Source organism: Pteronotus mesoamericanus, unplaced genomic scaffold (assembly GCF_021234165.1).
Source record: "Pteronotus mesoamericanus isolate MK-2021 breed Mesoamerican mustached bat unplaced genomic scaffold, CSHL_Meso_final scaffold_507, whole genome shotgun sequence".
In the NCBI taxonomy this organism is placed as follows: Eukaryota; Metazoa; Chordata; class Mammalia; order Chiroptera; family Mormoopidae; genus Pteronotus; species Pteronotus mesoamericanus.
This window is the reverse complement of record NW_026555319.1, coordinates 13,058,443-13,076,704: the sequence shown is the minus strand read 5'-3', so window position 1 is coordinate 13,076,704 and position 18,262 is coordinate 13,058,443. Positions and strand designations below refer to the sequence as shown.

The 18,262-nt window shown below is 48.5% G+C and overlaps 1 protein-coding gene across 1 annotated transcript in view; it reads right to left on the bottom strand.

The window, feature by feature from the left end:
• The window catches only part of MYO18B (myosin XVIIIB), a 212,743-nt gene that overhangs the window by 88,766 nt on the left and 105,715 nt on the right, over positions 1-18,262 (bottom strand). Inside the window, exons 29-32 of the mRNA XM_054594428.1 lie at positions 17,228-17,351; positions 16,248-16,448; positions 11,921-12,031; positions 7,813-7,917 (exon numbers count right to left, since the gene is read on the bottom strand). Of these exons, the coding sequence (XP_054450403.1) occupies positions 7,813-7,917; positions 11,921-12,031; positions 16,248-16,448; positions 17,228-17,351 (541 nt within the window). The remainder of the gene's footprint in view (positions 1-7,812; positions 7,918-11,920; positions 12,032-16,247; positions 16,449-17,227; positions 17,352-18,262) is intronic.

Here is an 18,262-nt window from a genome sequence, read left to right as displayed (position 1 = left end):
CTGAGGTCATGCTGTGGCTGTGCAGGCACTGGAACCCAGGCAGCTCAGCATGAGCGTGCCAGCCTCTAACCACGGTACCGCAGCGCCTCCTGGAACCTGCATCCCATTTGCTCACTGAGCCCAGGCTCTTTACCGTGACTGCACTCAGGCAGCGTGCTTTTTTATTTTTGTGTCTCTTCTTGCTCTGCATCCGTCCAAAAGTACCTTTTATTCTCCCGTGGGACAAGCTGGCGGCAGGTATGTGGCGGCAGGTATGTGGTTCTCTGATGTTGGCGCCGCCCACGCAGTGGGGACAGCTCAGGGTCTGCCCTCTGCTCTACCAGAAAGACCCTGAAAACGCTGCCACCATCTCTTTTCCAGAGGAATCATTGCAAACAAAAGTCACAACAAAATCTGAGACTAAGTCATCCTCCCCTTCATAATGAATTGCTACGGGGGAGGAGGGCGGGAAGGGCTCATTAGGTTAATGGGAAATAAATGTCACTCTGCAAGTTCACATTTTACAGCACAAAGATTCAAATTTAGATAAAACTGGTGAATAATTAAGCAATAAATCTAAATAATGTTTAGTGTTGTTGTGGGAAACTATAGTTAAACCTCAATTGTTTCACCATGAATAATAAAGGCAGGCGGGGGCAGTTGTTAAATGACCGTGGTCGAGGTACTCTCTGAGCTCTTTGAAAATATGACCCAGAAAGGCTGCTAGGGATAATCAAGCCCCTTTACAGAGAGGGAAACTGAGGTTTGGGCAGAGAATGTGTGTTGCTGAAGGTTGCAGAGCAAATTATTGGCAGAGCTGGGCTGCCTTCTAACGTTGTGAAAAACGATGGCTTATGAAAGGATGCTTCCAGTTAACTAGACCTTAATCACTTTTAAGCAACATGGTGTTCAATTTAAAAACTACAGACCTTCTAATAATATCCATCTCATTTCAAATCCACCTGGGCCACTAGCAGACTATGTGAGGCTGGGCAATTTGCTTTATCTTTTGAGCGTCACCTCTTTCATTCGTAGGGGGAACTAATAATAGCAAACCCACAGCATTGCTGTGAAAATTAAAGTGTTTTAGGGAAAAATTACAATATAGTACTTATCTTAAAATTTATGGTGACTACTAAAAGAATAAAAATATGATTTGTAGCTTTAGAACCAGCAGCAGAGCCAAAGTGATCGTAGACTACATCATCCATCTACCCGGAAGCCAGAAAGCAGCCAAGTAAAAAGCAAAGAAAGGGACAATGAACCAACAGATACTAAACACAAAATAAGAGAACAGAAATAAAATTCAAATGTATCGGTCATTATAACATATGTAAATAAACTGTCCTATGAAAAGTTAGAGACTAAAATTGGATTAAAAAGTATCCAGCTGTTTAAAGGAAATACACTCACCTCACACATTTAAAAAGGTCAAAAATGATAGAATTTAAAAAGATCTTGCAGGCAAACTAAAAGAAATCAAGCAGAATAAAACAACACAAAAATCATTTATCAAGGAAAGAGGGATAACATAGAATAACCAAAGTAACAATATGAAATCTGCCAAGGAAATAAAGCAATAACAAACTTAGAGGCAGCTAAAAATATAACCTCAAAATATATAAAGGGAAAAATAAAACAGAATTATAAACAAAACATGATAAAAACCACAATCATAGCAGGGCTATAACAGGATTCTTCCAGAAACAGATCAAACCAAAGTTAATAGAAAGGGATTTTTTTAATATCATATTTTTAACATTTTTCATGAGTATATTTAAATTACAAGATTAACAAGCTCCCTCTATTTGTCATGTATACAGCCCTATGCTTCAAAAATGGCTAGATTCTTTTCCAGTAAACAATTTATTAAACTTGACCATGAACTGAGAAGCAAAGAGACCTCAACAATTTTAAAGAATAAATGTTAGGCATCCTATCAGGTTATGTGCCCAAAGTGACACTAAACTCAAAATCAACACTAAAAACTCACTCCAGATAATCCCAAATACTAAACTTAAAACTCAATTTCTAAATAACTTACAGGTTAAAGGAAGAAATAACAAAGGATATGATAAAATTTTTAGCATGTAAGGATGAAAGGAGAGCAACAATTCAAGATAAATATATTATCTTAAATATACTTTAAAAAACATAGAATAGAAATATTGAAAGTGAGCTAAAATTTTCAACATCAATACACTGTAAGGAAGAGAATACCATCTGAATTTGTGTTCAATTATGATTTCAGGACAGTACTCAAATGGCCACCCTACTTCCTGATAGAAAGTAGGACTAAATAGGTTTCCAAGGAAATTATATCAAACCTACAAAAAGTACATAATTCAAATTTAACATAAATCATTTCAGAAATAATTGCAAGCTCATTTTATGAGGTTAGGACAACATTGGACAAAGACAGTATAAGAAAATAAAATTACAAACCAATCTTTCTTATGAGCCTGGCTTCAAAAATCCCAAAAAATGTTAGCAATTCAAAAGAACGATGAATTTTTTAAAACCTATGACTAAGTAAGGTTTATGTGGGAAATTTAAGAGGATATGCTGTTATATCCAAAATATAATATACTACATTAGTGGATAAGTGAGACAAGACATAGGATTATCAACAATTGCAGGGGGGAAAAATCTGCCAATATTCAACAACCAGTCATTTTTTTAACTATTCGAAAACTACTAGTAGAAGAAGACTGATTTAACCTGATTACATTTACTTATCAAACACACTCTGTAAATGTCATGTAACTTTAGAAGCATCTCCATAGATGGTAGAAAAGGAAAGGAAGCCCCCTATCTTCTCTACCAGTCACTCTTGTACTGGAGGCCTAATAAAATAAGAGAAGAGAAAGAAAAGGTCTAAAAACTAGAAAGGAAGAGGCAAAGCTATTCTTATTTTCAAATGGCAAGACTGCGTAGGCAGAAAATCCAAAGGAATCTCCAGGCAAAATATGAAAAATAATGAGTTTGGCAAGTTTGCTGGATACAAGATCAACACAACAATCACGGTACTGCCGCGTGCCACAATCACAACTGAAAACCTCGATGACATAAAAATATTCTATCCATAACAGCCATAGGAACTCCCAGATGCCTAGAAATAAGTTTAACAAAAATGTTCAAGACATATAAAAATAATAAAATATATTTAAAAAGTAAATATTTTATTTATAAGTGTTATAAAAATATTATTTTGTAATAAAAGAAGGCTACAAATATATGTAGAGCTATGGCATGCACAAGAATGCAACAGTTCAGTATAAAAAATGTCAATTCTTCCCAACTAACTTGCAAATCAATGCATTTGCAAATTACATCAGGCCTTGTTATGGAATCTCCGTAAGATTAAAGGATCAAGACGAGATAAGACAAGTGCCTAATAGCCTACGGTGCTATGGGATGAGGGCTCAGGAAAGGAACAATGGTCTCTGCCAGTACATCTGCCTGGGAGAAAACTATCTCTCTAGCCACTGCCCTGATGCCAGACAATTCCGTTCCTCCCCGTATGTCCCTGGTGCCTGTCAAGCTGCTGCCCCAATGCTGGGACTCAGAGCAAGTGAGTCCAAGAAAACTTTACTGGGCCCCCAAAACTGTTTTTAGGCACTGGAATGATGACGAAGAGAACAACACAATCCCCACCACCACATGCTTCCAGCCTCAAAGAGTGGTCTTTTTGGAACATCCAGGTGTCAACATCAAGTTTGCTACTGGAGATGTTTGTCTGAAATTCATGAAAAAGGTAACATGAAAGACTCTGGGTTTACACAGATGAATAAGCCTTGGCACCCTACCCTGAAGGATCTCCTAACCTGGCTGTCGATTATAAAAGGTCATCTTGGAGGCAGGACCCTTAAGGATTGGCCATTCCTCCAGGATGTGGTATACGCACTGAATCAGGGGCAGGAATGCGGTGCTGTGTCCAGCAGGAAGAAAGCATGTGCCGAGGAACCAAGAAGTGGAAGCGGCAGCAGCTCCCCTCCCTGTCACTCCCAGTGACCGTCTGGAGAACTTGGCATTTCTCATCCTTGCAACTCTGGGCTCTGCAGAGTTGGAGGGACTCGTTAGGGATGAGCTCCTGCCAGGGGCCGCAGTGAGGTATGGCTGCCGCCTGGGCACTTGGGATCCCCGTGTGAGGGGCCAGCAGGCAGACGTCCTTGCCCCTGATCAGCAAGTGGAGGCAGGGCTCCTAGTACGTGATGAGGCCAGGGAGGCATCGTGTGGCACTCAGGTGCCTCGCACGGTACCTCCGGCACTCTGTTGTTGAACCGTGACCTCGAATGGAATAGCAGTCCCAACCTCACACCCCATGCAATGGAGCTGCTCCCTGAACCTGTGCGGAGAGATAAATCTGTGCAGCACCAGGGTGGACCATGGATAAGTATGCTCTTCAAATGTCCCTCCAAGAACTTCTTGGTCAGCTGTGAAGGGAGCAGGTATGTGACAGCCTTGAGACGCAGCGCCTTTGGGATCTGCTGCAGTATTTGAGCAGAGGCCTCTGCGGTCCCCAGCCAATGACTGAGCGGGGCATGGATCTGCCCAACACCCTCGCTCACGTTTGGGAACTTCTTTACCCAACCCCTAGCTGCGGGGCTCCAGCAGGAGCGGCCATGCTCCCGGGTGCCCTGCTCCCGTGGCCGAGGATGACTGGTTTAAGAAGGGGTGCCTGGCCCAAGGCAGGCCGCTCCAAGTCTTTCCCTTGGATTTTTTTTTAATGATAGGTGAGAAGGGACTCTCTCCAGCAGAGGAGCGTGCAGGGAGTCAACTCAGGAGCTGCTGGTTTCTGGCCACATGAGGAAGCCCTTCTGCAGTGAGCGAGAATGAAGCTAACACGCACAGAAGCACGGAGACAAAGAGAGCTGGCAGCATTCGCGTTTTTGATGTCTGGCTGCACCCAGCACTCCTGTGGTTTTCCCTCTATTGAGTAAGAGAGTCTAGTATGCTTCCCATAAATACTCTAATTAAAAAAAGAACAGATAAGAGAATTTTAAAGATGAGCAAGAGGAGCTGTCCTACACATTATTAAGACTCAGTATTAAGACCAGATGGTGCAGGAATAGACAAATAAGCCAATTTAACAGAAATGGGTAGCCCGTAAACACCCCCATACATTCATGAAAATGACAGGAAAAAATTATTTATGAAATGATTATCTGTTTCAGGAAAAAATAGATTCCTACTTCACACTACATACCAAAATAAAATCTAGGTGGATTAAAGACCTTAAAAGTGTTAAAAAAAAATTTAGAACTCTAAAAAAATAATAGGGAAATATGATTATACGCAATTATATTTACAAATGATTAGGGTAAGATATCTTAAGACATAAAAGCACAAAAAGTGACTGATGAATATAACTATTTAGAAAACACTCTTTATTATGTGAAGGACATCATAAAGTGAAATGATTTTCCTCAGAGGAGGAGATTGCAACGTATGTAACTAAAAATGGACTAGCATCTTATATATGGGTCATGAATGACCAACAGAAAAAAAAGACAAAAGACTGAACAGGCAATTGACATCAGAGAAAACCGTAACAAACGTAAAGAGCGCACAACTTCACTAGAAATGGGGGGTGAGAGGACAGCAGTGCAGCTGAACACTCAGGGACCACTGAACATTTTAAAAATATCTGACCGTGCCGCGTGTTAGTGGAGATGTGGGGAAGCAAAACAAAAAACAAAACCAAACCAATCCTGCTAGTGACAGTGTACTGTCACAATCACCTTGGGGAACACTTAGGGCACTATGTAATCGTTCCGAAACAACACAGTCCTAGGAGCCAGCAATTGCTCTGCTAGCTACACACCCTGGAGAAACGCGTTTGTGTGCGCGGTGAGACATGTATAAGAGCATGCCCTGCAAGTCTGTGTCTCAGAGTGGAAACAACTACGTATTCACCAGCAGAAGAATGGAATGTGAAAGCATTTACGCGGCATAGTGGTTAAAACGAAGGAATGAGCACTATGTGTATTAGCACGGCCTAGTCTCAAAAACACACTACGGAGGGGCACAAAGGACAGAATCACAAGGGCTGGACGCAGTCGAAGTTGAAACGGCCATGCAGAGGCATTCACACTGCAAGGCTAGGACAACGGCTTCCTCTGGGGGAGAGGGAAGCTGGAGGGACAGAAGGGAGGCAAATTAGGAATGGAAACCAAGGGGCCACCAACTGGTTTTGAAATGGTTTGTTTCCTGAAAAATATCTGAACCAAATACGGGCAAAATGTTTACTTCTGTGAACCCTGGGTGCTTGACACATGAACATCAATTACATTATTCGTTCTACTTCTCCATGTGTTCAGCAAATGTCTTAATAATTAAAAACGTTTAAAATGATCATATGTGATTGTTATGGAAAGGCTCCAGCTTGCTAACACAAAATTTGCATTTTTAAAAAATTTAAAGTTCTCTTTCCTTTGTTTTTCAAAATTCTTTTCTTTTAGCAATATTTATTTTTAAAAAACCCTTCCTTTGCTGGCTACCTGCTGTGTTCTTAAGCTGACTACACGGAACTGAAGGCAAGCGTCTCCCGCGGATCCCCGACTATCGTTTACTGACGCTAAAGGGGCAGTAACCTCAGCGGCTCCAAATGTGGGGGCCCCAGCGCTGCTCGGCTGCAGAACGAGAGAGCCCAGAGGAGGAGCATCAGAGAGCTGTCCTGTGGATTCTCTCTGCTTCCAACTCACTGCTACCACCATGGTGGCCCTATTCCAGGATCCTGTCGTTTAATCCACTTTTTTGTTTTTCAAATACATAATGGGCACCCATTTGTCCAAGGTCTGGCTGCTCTAGATGACCACGGGAAACGGTCACCTTTGTGAATAAACAAGTGACGGGAGGAAGGGAACTGGTGGCCAGATCATTACTAATGAAAAGACAATGGATTTTAAGTGAGTAGATGAAAACACAGTCTCATACTCCACGGGCAGAAACCGTGGATGCCACAGTTGGGGTTTCCTCCACTTTGGGGTTTCCTGCAGCAGCTGCGCAGGCAGAGGAAGGGGTATTTGGGGGATGAAGGAGCGATTCCCCCCAACCCTGAAATCAGGGGCTGGCTCTGGGCTCTGCTGGCTGCTTTACTGACAGCCGTGGTTTTCTGTAAATGTGGGAGGGGGGTGAATTTGTCTTCAGTGGACATCGGACAATATCTGTAGGCATTTCCGGTTGTCACCGCTAGGAGGGGTGCCACTGGCGTTTATGGGTAGAGGCCCAGGGTGCTGTCCAACATCCCACCATGCACGGGACAGCCCCCCACGATGGAGAGCGATGTGGCTGAAAGCTCCACAGTGCTGCGGATGAGAAGGCTGACACACGGCGACGGCGACAGCCCCACGAGCCGGGCCTCCGGAAGCCCCGGCAGTGAACTAGCTCACCCAAAGCGGGGTGGACCGGGGCCCGGCCAGCCTGGCTCTGCCCCGCCTGACGCTGAGCCTGGCTGCCTCCAGCAGAGGTCTTGTTTTCCTGAGAAGCCAGCCGCGAGCACAGGGGCCGTTCACATTCCTGTCTACACTCCCACTCCAGCCGCTGCCGAAGGCAGGGTGACCTCGTCTGCCACTCTGCCCGGGCCCACTCTCTCATTCTCCTGGGTTCTTCGAAGAACGCTGCTGTGTGTGGACCCTGGAAGGTCCGCTTTGAAGAGCCAGTGAACGTGGACAGGGACAGAGCCGGTGGGGAAGAGGTCAGCCGGGAGAGGCAGGGGGAGGCCTGGCCTGTCAGAGACCCCTCCACCGGCCTTCCCCAACATCCGCCTCTCTGACAGGGCCAGAGGCAGGAACGCGTTCTCCCAAATGTCGTGGGGCACCCCCCGCGTACCTGATCACACAGGGTTCCGATCAAGCCTTCCAAATCCTGCTTCTCATGGAGCACCATCTGCTTCTCCTCATACTCTTGCTCCAGCTGCATCTCCAGCTGGCGGAGCTGTGGGTACAAAGGGCAGGTTCATGCAAGAATAAATGGGCTCCAGCAGTACAAACCCCACCAGGCCCGGACCCTCTGCAGGACGCGGGGATGTGGAGTTCAAGGCCCTTTGCCCAGTTCCACAAACGCCGCCCCAGGGGTCAGAAGCTGGTGTCTCTGTTGAAGAACACAGGAGCCTAAAAGCTTGGGAGCCAGACAACTATGGGGAGAGCGGCTCAGTTATGGGAAGCCCCGCTTCCCATTCCCTCAGAGGTGCCTCCTTCCTATCTCATGACCTGGCGGGAATACTTAAAAGTCCTGACACTCTGATTATTTTTTCAGGCTCTGCACAACACTATATCCAACACATTAAAATACGTCCACCTCCCTTATTAAGTATATAAATATACTCTGAGGCAGTAAAAAGCAAGCTGCACTTCCGATGATTTGGTTTTAGGGGCTGCCCATTTGTGTCCCTCCAGAACTCATCTGTTGGACCCCTCCCAGGGCAACGGTGTTTGGAGGTGGGGCCTTTGGGTGGTAATTAGGTTTAGATGACAGCGTGAGGGTGGAGTCCCCATGAGGGGATGAGTGTCTTAAGAAGAAGAGACGCACTAGAGAGCTTGCCTCCTCTCTCTCTGTCCACCTAAGAAAAATGAGGAGGGGGCTGCCTACAAGCCAGGAATAGCACCCTCACCAGACACTTCAGTCTTGGACTTCCCAGGCGCCAGCACTGGGAGAAATAAATGCCTCTGACGGTCTGTTACTGCAGCCTGAGCTGACAAAGACGTGTGTCTACAAGGAATTCATTTAACCTGCAGTGGGCTCCGCCTTCTCAGCGATCGCCCGGCACAGCCAGCCACTTGCCACCAGGGTCAAAGCCCCACCAGCCCGGCACCCCCGCTTCCCCCAGCCTCTCTCCCATTGGCATCTCACTCCCTCATCCTCCTCGGCACTTTGTGGCTTCGGTGACCCTATTTCACAGAGGGACAAACTGAGTCAGAGGTTCTAAAGTGCACCCCCTTAGGTCAATTTTTGCTGAGAGCAGTTAGTGGCCGGGCTCCTGGTCCCCGCTCTACGGCCACGCCAGGCAGCCATCAGCATTCCCGCCCAGGTTCCTAACTATTGATTTCCTGCCACGCTGAGAGACAGGCGGAGCGGAGCAGTCACTGGAAGTGAAGTCAATGTTAGTATCTGTCATGAGGAGAAAAACACCTTCCTCTGACCTCACACTCTCCCTTTATAAATCTGTCCACGGTGAAGCCTAGGAAGGTCTGGGCTGCACCTCCAGCTCCCCGGGGCCCTGCCCCAGGGCCCTCCTCCTGCTCCGAGGTGCTCCTGAGATGCACCAGAAATGGTGCGCCCTTGACTGGAGGGCACTTGGGCAGGGACGGAGGCCTCCCGTCTCCTGACCTATGGCGGGGAAAATAACAGTGATTGGTGGTCACGGAGGTAGAAAGCAAGCTCATGTCAAAACTCCCCTCTAAGGGAGGTAAAAGGCACTCTGCTCACATCTGCTTTCAGAATGACGACGGGAATCCAGCTAAAATAATTTTCTAAAAAATAGACAAAATATTAAAACTCTATAGCAAGCAAGCCCAAGTTTTCTGGAGTGTGTTCTGTAGAGTATTTCCGTGCGCCGTTCACAAGGACGAGGTGGGGGAGGGGAGGGGAGTCCACGCTAGGGTAAGTACGGGAACTACAGAGGTGACAGTTTCATCAGTGCGGGACTCACCAGAGCCTCTGGTCAGTCGCTGTGCAGGAGGTGGCAAGCACTGCCCAAGACTGACTGCTATCAGGTGCTCCCTAAACAGCCTTTCACAGTTCAAATATTTGCAAAATAAAAAAATATCGTGTGTCTTGGTTAATAGCGTGGGCTTTGGATTTAGACAGACCTAAGCTCAAGTCCTAGCCTGGCTACTTCCCAGCCGGGGACCCTTGGGCTTGTCACTTCACCTGTAGAAAGAGTTCTTGTGAGGGTTCTGTAAGTTGACAGACATGAAGAACCCAGCCAGGTGCACGGCACCCAGTGGGTGTTCAAAGGTTGCCATTTGTTTTTCCCAAAAATGTAATAATGGAAAATAAGCAGAAACTGGCCCTTTGCTGATAACTTCCAGCATCTTACAAGACACTTCCCATTCCTTGATCTCAGCTGCACAACAGGAGAGGGAAGGTGAAACAAGTTCTGCCATCCCTCCCATTTCATAGATGAGAAAACAGAGTCTTGGGAGTTACAAGTCCTACTCAAGGGCTCACTGAGCCCAGATCATTGACCCTATTCTTCCCAGCCCTGGAGAGTTCAGGGTGAACACACTGGGCCCCGTGGGACGGCCATGGGGACCTGGGGAGCAGGACGGAGAGCAGCTGCTCAGGTGCACCCAGTTCTGGAACGCTCCCCTGGAGTGCGGACAGGGTGTCAAAGCAGCCCCACCGGTCCCGGAGCATGCTCAGCCAGCCTCCTGTCTCTCATGGAAGTCCTGATAGTCACCAAGGGCCCCCACCCCCCTCCTGCCCATGGTGATGTTCCCCTGTGAGCCCTGCAGGGTGCGAAGCTCCTGCCCCGCCCCCTTCTCTTGACGGGTTAATCACAGCCAAGGGCAAGTCAGCCACCAGCCTGGCTCCCTGGCTCCTCTTGGAGGTCCCAACTGCCTACTAATCCAGGGTTGCTCTTCAATCTCCAACAAGCAAGGATTGCGTTACACAACTCTGCGCAGTGTTCCTGCCTCTGGGATCTCCTTGCGTCTTCACTGTCACCCTGAAGAGTAGCCACTGTCATCCCCTCTGTCAGATGAGAAAAGTGAGGCTTGCTAGCAGGACCTGGGACTTGGTCCAAGCCTCTGTGACTCCAAATGAAGCAGCACCATTGGTTTCCTTGGGCGTCTTATGAACTGGCTCTCAGGGACCAGAGCTGGACAGGGAGCCAGGGGCCAAGGAACTTAAAGGGGTTTTAGCTGAAGTTGAAGGTTTCAAATCACTTTCCCAACATCACACAGTTGTTCTGTTGAAAGGGCAAAGATTCAAACAAGAGTCTATAAACTCCAACACTCAGACTCTCAACCCCTACAGTCGAGAGGTCTCTGTGGGGAGATTGTTTGGAAAGCTAATAAGAGCAGTCAACTTCGGAAAATGCTGCTCAGCTCCTTCTTGGAGATTCACGAGGCACACAAGGCTATGAGAGACCCCGGGAAATCTTAGGGCAATGAAACCTGCTGAATTAGGCTTAACCCAACACTTTCTAGCAATTCCATTCCCAGGATTCGCCTTACGTTCATATCAGCCAACGTGTCTATAAGGATATTTATCTCAGCATTGGTGATAACAACAAGAAATCAGAATAGAAACACCCTAAGTGTCCAACCACAGGAGACTTGTTGAATAAATCAGAGCACGTGCCTAAGGTGAGTACTTTTAAGCCATTAAACATGTAGGTTAGATCTGTATTTACTGACATGGAAAGAGGCCCAGGACAAAGCGTTGAGAGAATAGCAGGCTTCAAAAGAACCTGACTCCATTTGGGTAAAACACTAGCTCCACGAGTGAGTGAGAGAGAGAGAGAGAGAGAGAGAGAGAGAGAGAGGGAGTGTGTGTGTGTGTGTGTGTGGAAAGAACATTTAAAAATAGTAATAGTAATAATGATGGTTTCCTTGGTGGTTAAGATTTCAAGGGTTTATTGCTTTCTTGTGCACTGTTTGAAATGTCTACAGAGAGCTTGGATAAAATTAAAGAAATTATTTGAGTTGCAAGGGAAATAGCCAGGTCTTCTTCTTCAAAGGCATGAGTCCTTCCTTACCCAAGGCATCAGTCACATGGCATTGTGGGCTCTTACCAGAAATCTTGAGGGTGATTATGCTGGATAGTTCCAGAGGCTTCTGGAAGTTTCTGGCTCATAGTTAAAATAGGTACTTCCGCTCCGGCACCCTTGGAAGCTCTTAAGGGGCAAAGGTGTCAGGTGACTGCCCCCCGGCCCTGCGCTCCCCACCCTCTAAGGAAGGGGGTACCAGGCCTGCATTTGCCGCTTACGTACCCGCTTCTGGCAGGACTGGCGGACGTCCTCCAGCTCCTCCTCCTGGTCCTCGCGGTCCTTCTGGTGCATCTGCTTCATCCGCTCTATCTCCAGCTCAAACCGCTGGCGGAGCTGGGGGGTGGCAGGGACAGCCCGTGAGGGTGGCCTTCGCCCACTCCCCTGGTCCCCCCATCCTCCTTAGCATTCCAACTGCATTTTTCATTTTTGGAGTCCCGGCTGAGAGTCCGGTTATCCCACCCAGGCACCCAGGGAGGTCAGAAATAGGAGATAAACGGCCCAAAGGCTACTTCTATCCCTTCCTGTGGTCGTAACGGATGTTACGGGTCCCACTCTTTTCTACTGAGTTTACATGTCGCCTCAGAATCATTCTCCACACTCTCACGATGAAACATTTGTCATCCCTGGGGCAGACCTGGGTGCTGGCCTTTCGGATGGGTGGATAGGTGAGTAGATGGACAGTAGGACAAAATTTGATTTATGAGCGACAGAAGCCCGGAGAGGGAGATACCTGGCCCAAGATGTTACCTCGGACAATTGACCTTGTCTCTGACCAGTTAGCTCCCTTTCTCTTGCAGAAAACCACGGTCCTAGAATGCTACTGTGAGGACTGAATGAGATGACCCAGGTAACGTGCTTAGCCCAGGGCCTGGCACAGGAATGTTACTGTCTCCCTCCCCGCTATCTTGCAAACAGAAAGGACTCCCCCCAGCTTGACATAGCAGGAGCTGTGATCCCATGAAGGAGTCATCTCTTACATGGACCCTCCTAGACTTGCTCAGAACAGGCAAGAGGGATGCATGACGTTTAAATCATGTGAGGCCGTGCCCTGACTGTTGTGGCTCCATTGAGCGTTGTCCTGCAAAGCAGAAGGTTGCAGGTTTGATCCCTGGTCAGGCCACATGCCTGGGTTGCAGGTTCAGTCCCCAGGCATGGCACATACAAGAAGCAACCAACTATTTCTCTCTCACATTGATGGTTTTTCCCTCCCTCCCTTTCTCTCTAAAAATAAATAAAATCTTAAAAAAAAATTTTTTTTAAAGAACATGTGAGGTTGTATCAGTTTTTGAAATTGAAGGCAGATGTCACAGGTTGCAGTTCTAGTTCAAGGTTTACCTTTCTTGAGCTGGACAGTTGAGAGACTGCCCCACGCTCTTGCTTCTCAGACTCTGTGGCACATCAGAATGCCCTAAAATATTTTTTAACTTTCTGTTTCAGAGCTCCCCCCGAGCCCTATGGAATCAGAACTTCCAGAGCAGAGAGCCCAAGAACCTACTCTTTTCAGCTTTCATTTATCTCTGCTCTTTAATGCCCTTGGTCCCTGGAGAAGCACTTGGAACCCAATGTGCGGGTTACATTGTCGAAACTCTCTGACCGCTGACCACACCGCGCCAGCGCCTCCCACCAAGCTTTCAGAAGGTCGCAGTGAGTGTCCCCAACAAGGAAATTAAGTTGAGAAAAAAACCGCCTTGGTCTTCGAAAATGCTGACTGATAATATTCTCCGCTACGTAGGGCTGGGGTGAGGAGGAAAAAGGAGAGTACGCGTCCCAGTCCTTCTTGCAGTTCTTGGCATAAAGTATGCTCACTTTAAATGTCAGCTTCCTTCCTTGCCTTCTTTAAAATGACAGAGGTTATGGGAAGATAATCCAAAATGAGGAGCTTAAGCAAGTAAATAAAATATTTCTTTTTCATTTTTTTCCTAGCCACTTGGACATTCCTGACATCTGCAATACCATTTATGTCAGGCTTATATGAGCTAACATAAAATCCCCTAGAAAAAGTGCTACATTGTAATCAATAAATATCTCCTGGGTGCCTACAAGGGCACAATGCGGAGGAAGTTATGGGGGAAGCTAAAGATGAATGGAAGTGTTGAGTCAGCCTCACCTCCAGGGCAAGGGAGGGATGGACAGTCAGGCTGCACTAAGGTGGCAGTGCTGTGTGTCTGCTTCCAAGCCCTGGGTCCCCCGGTGGTTTCTTAAAGAGCTAACACGATTTCTCAACTGGCTTGTTTTACTCTTTTCTTTTTTTATTTTAAATTCTCACCTGAGGATATGTTTATTGATTTTAGAGCGAGAGGAAGAGGGGGAGAGAGGGAGAGAAGGTGGGGGGGGGGTAGAGAGAGAAACATCGATGTGAGAGAGAAACATTGACCAGTGAGAGCCTCCTGTACGCATCCCACCCAGGGATCGAACCTGAAAGCCAGGTACGTGCCTTGACCAGAGATCGAACCCACCGTCTTTCGGTGTGCGGGACGACGCTCCGACCGACTAAGCCACCAGACCAGGGCAAAGGGCTTGGTTTATTCTTGACTCCGGGCTTCTAGGTGATGCTGCACCACCCTCACATCCCTTAACGTCTTAAACAGATATCCGCCCTCCTGCACGCACCTTCACAGATTTATGGGGCTGGGGGATCCTAGGGGACTGACCAGGTGCCGATTTCATTGTACAGATGAGGAGGCTGGAGCGAGAAAACAGGGAGCTGGCCTAAGGCCATGGAGACAGGGAGCTGCCTGGAGGACCCCATCTGGATGGGATGATATCACAGCTCCTTAAATGCTCCGTGACTGTCCTGCCTCCAGGCCTTCGCACAGTCTCTGCCTCCTGCCTGGAATCCCCGTGGTCAGCCAACTCGGACTGATCCTCCAGCTTTCAGCTTTGGCAAATGGCACTTCCTACAGCGAGTCTTCCTTGACTGTTCCTCCAACTGGGTTGCCCAGACCAGATCTGCAAGTTACCCTTTCCATACACTGAGCATGGCTGTGAACTGTGGGAGGCAGAGACCACATCTGGCTGGTTTGCAGCTGCATCCTTAGCGACTACCAGGTGCACAGCACAAAGTAGCTGCCTAACGAATACCAGCTGACTGAGTGACCGAGGAGCTCGTTTCTGAACTGCTGCAGACTCTGTCCCTCCACGCCCGCCACCCCTGGCTCTCGGTGCTCAGCAGGGTCTGTCCTGGTGGAGTGGGGGTAAGCAAGAAGCCAGGGCTGGCCCCCCAACGCTCCCCCCCCAACTCGCCGCCCTCGCCCTCCGACTGCTCCATACCCCCCACTTCATCCGGGCTGCTCGGGAGTTCCCTGCTTTACATGTTCACACTGCCTTGTCAGGTTTTCTTGAAAAAGGGTTCCCAGACTTAGAATCTCTTCGAAAAAACTGCCCCTTATAAAATCTCACATGAAAAATTTCTTTAAAGCTAAGCATCAGGAAAAGCCTTGCTTCTCCTTGGAAAACGGGTATGTTTTTATCTTGGGGATAATAAAAGGCATGCAATTCACATTTCCTTTCTCTCTCTGGCCACCAGGAATTTGAAAGCTAAAACAATTAAGTGTATAAGATCACTTGTTCTGCATACCTGCATATGAACGCACTGACCCCACCCCTCCTTAACAGCTATCTTAATTTCTGTTTTTCTGGTTCATATTGTTGTACTTATATTTTTTCTATTTTGTTATGCACACATCTTACAAGCTGCCTCAAATTCTTCCCGAAACAAGGTGGGCGTATAAACAAACAAGCCGAATAAAATGTTAATTTGATCCTTTGTTGAGCAAGCCGGTAGAGGATTTGATATTCCCGCCTCATTCCCCTTGGTCGTTTTGCATTTCCCCAGCACCTGTGCTCCAGCCTTCCTCAGAGCGTGCACAGTGCACAGAGTCGGCATCCTAGGCACTGTGGGGTCGCAGGGCGCGGGCTCCAAATCCCATCCCTGCCACTTTCTCCACACCTGCGGGCCCCAGCTTCCACCTCTGTAAAGTGGGGGCCATTAATACTAGTATCTCACCGCAGGAGACTCTGGTGAAAGTGCCATGAGATGCTGCCCGGGGAGAGCCTGGGGCTGAGTCTGGCACAGACAGTGCTCAGTAAATGTCAGCTCTTGGGTCAACACCAGCTGTGCCCCTGCCCTCACCTCGGCTCTGCAGATGTCCCGATAAGCAAGATCAACCAAAAACGGCCCTGCCTTCCTCAAACTCACGTCCGAATGGGGGAGAAGAGCATTGAACAAATTTTTAAGAACACTATCGAATGTGACATTAGTGGGTACTACGAAGGACAAATCAGCTAAAGAGATGAAAAGTGAACGGGGGGGGGGGGCGTTTTCAGGATGGTGAGTGGGGCAGCTTCTCGGGGGAGGTCACACTGAGGCCTGCAGGAAGGAGCCATGGACGGGGCCGTGAGGGGTCTGAGTGTCATGTGTGGAGGTTTAGTGAGGGCCTCTGGGGTAATAGGGAGCCACAGAAGGGTGAGGAGCAGCGGGGTGAGGCACCCATGCTGTGTTTTAATAACATCCTTCTGCACCGGAGGTGGCAAGGGACAGCTTCCCTACCTGCTCCAGCTGCTTGATGGTGTTTTCCTGCTGGCTCTGGACCTTCTGCTGCTCGAGGGCGCTGGATTCCAGCTTCCAGAGCCTGTCCTTCAAGCCAGCCACGCTGCCTTCCCCCAGGGAGGGCAACTGCAGCAGCTCCCGCTTTTGGGCCTGCAGCATCTCCACCTCCTGCTTCAGCTTTGAGGTCTCCTGCTCCTTTTGCTGCAGAAACGAGGGGGTCGGAGATGGGGTCACCTGACCATGCCGCCCTCCAGGGTTCCCTCTACAACCTGCCGGAACTTGCCGCCTTTCTAGGCCTGCGGCCCCACTCTGCCATGCAGCCCCTCGGAGCGCCCCCCTGTGGGGCGCCGGGGGCTGCTCTGGAGCCGCGCGGACAGGCAGGGAGGGAGAGCAGCGCCTTTGCCCCTGGAGTTAGAGCTCCAAGCACATCAAGGGAGTTGCCCCATTTGTAAGCCCTGCCCCTGCTGAGGCCGAGGTTGAGACGGAGCAGGAAGGCGGAGTGTCCAGAAATGACTCTCTGGGTTAGAAAGTCACTGACAGGGTCAGAGAACTTCGGGCTAGACCAGGGAGGAGCTGCACAGCAGGCTTTCCCCGGGGCCCCAGGGCGCCACGGCAGGGTGAGGAGCAAACCAGTCCAGGGCCGGCACCGTACTTCAATAAAGCCCCTCTGCCCCTGAGCCTGCACGGACCCCCTGGACAGGGCCACCGCTAGCCCATTCTGCCTCCCAGGCGAGCGCCTCAGAACCCATGCAGGTGACCAGAGCAAATTCATTACTTCGGGTTAGGGAGGTCTTGTTATCAATCTGCTGTCTACTGTTGGTTTTATTAAGGCATCCTGAGACCCACGACTCCAAGCGGCTGGCAGGCCGGGACACCCCCGCAGAGCTCCCTCCCTATCACCATTTGCAGTAGGTGCATGTGGGGTTTCCTGGGACCCGGAGACCAAGAACCGAGAGGCCTCCATGCCTCCTATCCCTTACCTTCAACTGCTGCTGAAGCTGGCCCAGTTCCCACCGGATGCTTGTGTTCTCCTGGGTCACCTTCTCGCGGAGCCCCTTCTCGAACACACACTCACCCAGCGCCTGGGCAAGCTGCATATCAAACCTGTGCAGGCAGAACATGTGTCACGGCCCCCAGGAGGGGCCCCTGGGGCAGGGGAGGAGAGGGGCTGGGTGGGGGGCAGGCAGCTTGCTGAGAACAGAGAGAGAAGAGGAGGGAGAACACAAAATGATGGTGAGCTTGATGCTTTCATGTACGGTTGTGGATGGTGGACGTGCGGTAGGAACCTGGAATGCCAGAGAGCAATTTTAGGGTTTATAAAGAACTTTCACAAAAATACTGAAAACTTATTTAAAATGTAAGGATAGATGATAGGTGGATAGATAGATAAAAGGATAAGACTATATACCAATAGAGAATAAGGATAAAAAATATATATTGAAAAATCTGATGTGTCTGCTTTGCCAATATATGCCAAGAACCTTTACCTCTACAAGGCCGAGGTCTGATGTCTCCTAACCACTGATCAATGAATATAGATGTCCACACAAACAAGGGGGAGCCTATGTTTCATATTTTACATGATGTTATTGGGCTTAGGCACTGACAACCCGTATTAGAGCTATCACAAAGACTAGAGAGCCCTAGTTAGGGCCGTCCAGGAATTAGGAATGGCTGATTTGGGGCCCACTTGCCCCTCCAGGCTGGTGACCACTGGGTGAGAAGTACTTTTGGGACTTGACATCATTCCATGGGGTCACCTCGGCCTTCGGTCGCCATCACAGAGGAGGAAACCAATAGAGTTGGCTCTGCCAAGCCTCAGTGAGCTGTGACTTTGGTCACTTGCCCTTGGGCCCCACAGAAAGGCTCCAGGGAGCTTGGTGTGACCAGAATGGCCAAACTGGGCATGGGCTTGGGGCTGAGTGAAAAGAAGATCTCCCTGTTACTAGATTATCCAATGTCCCTTAATACAAGATGGTCATTCTAAGCCTCAGACACCTGAGAAAGCCAATCGT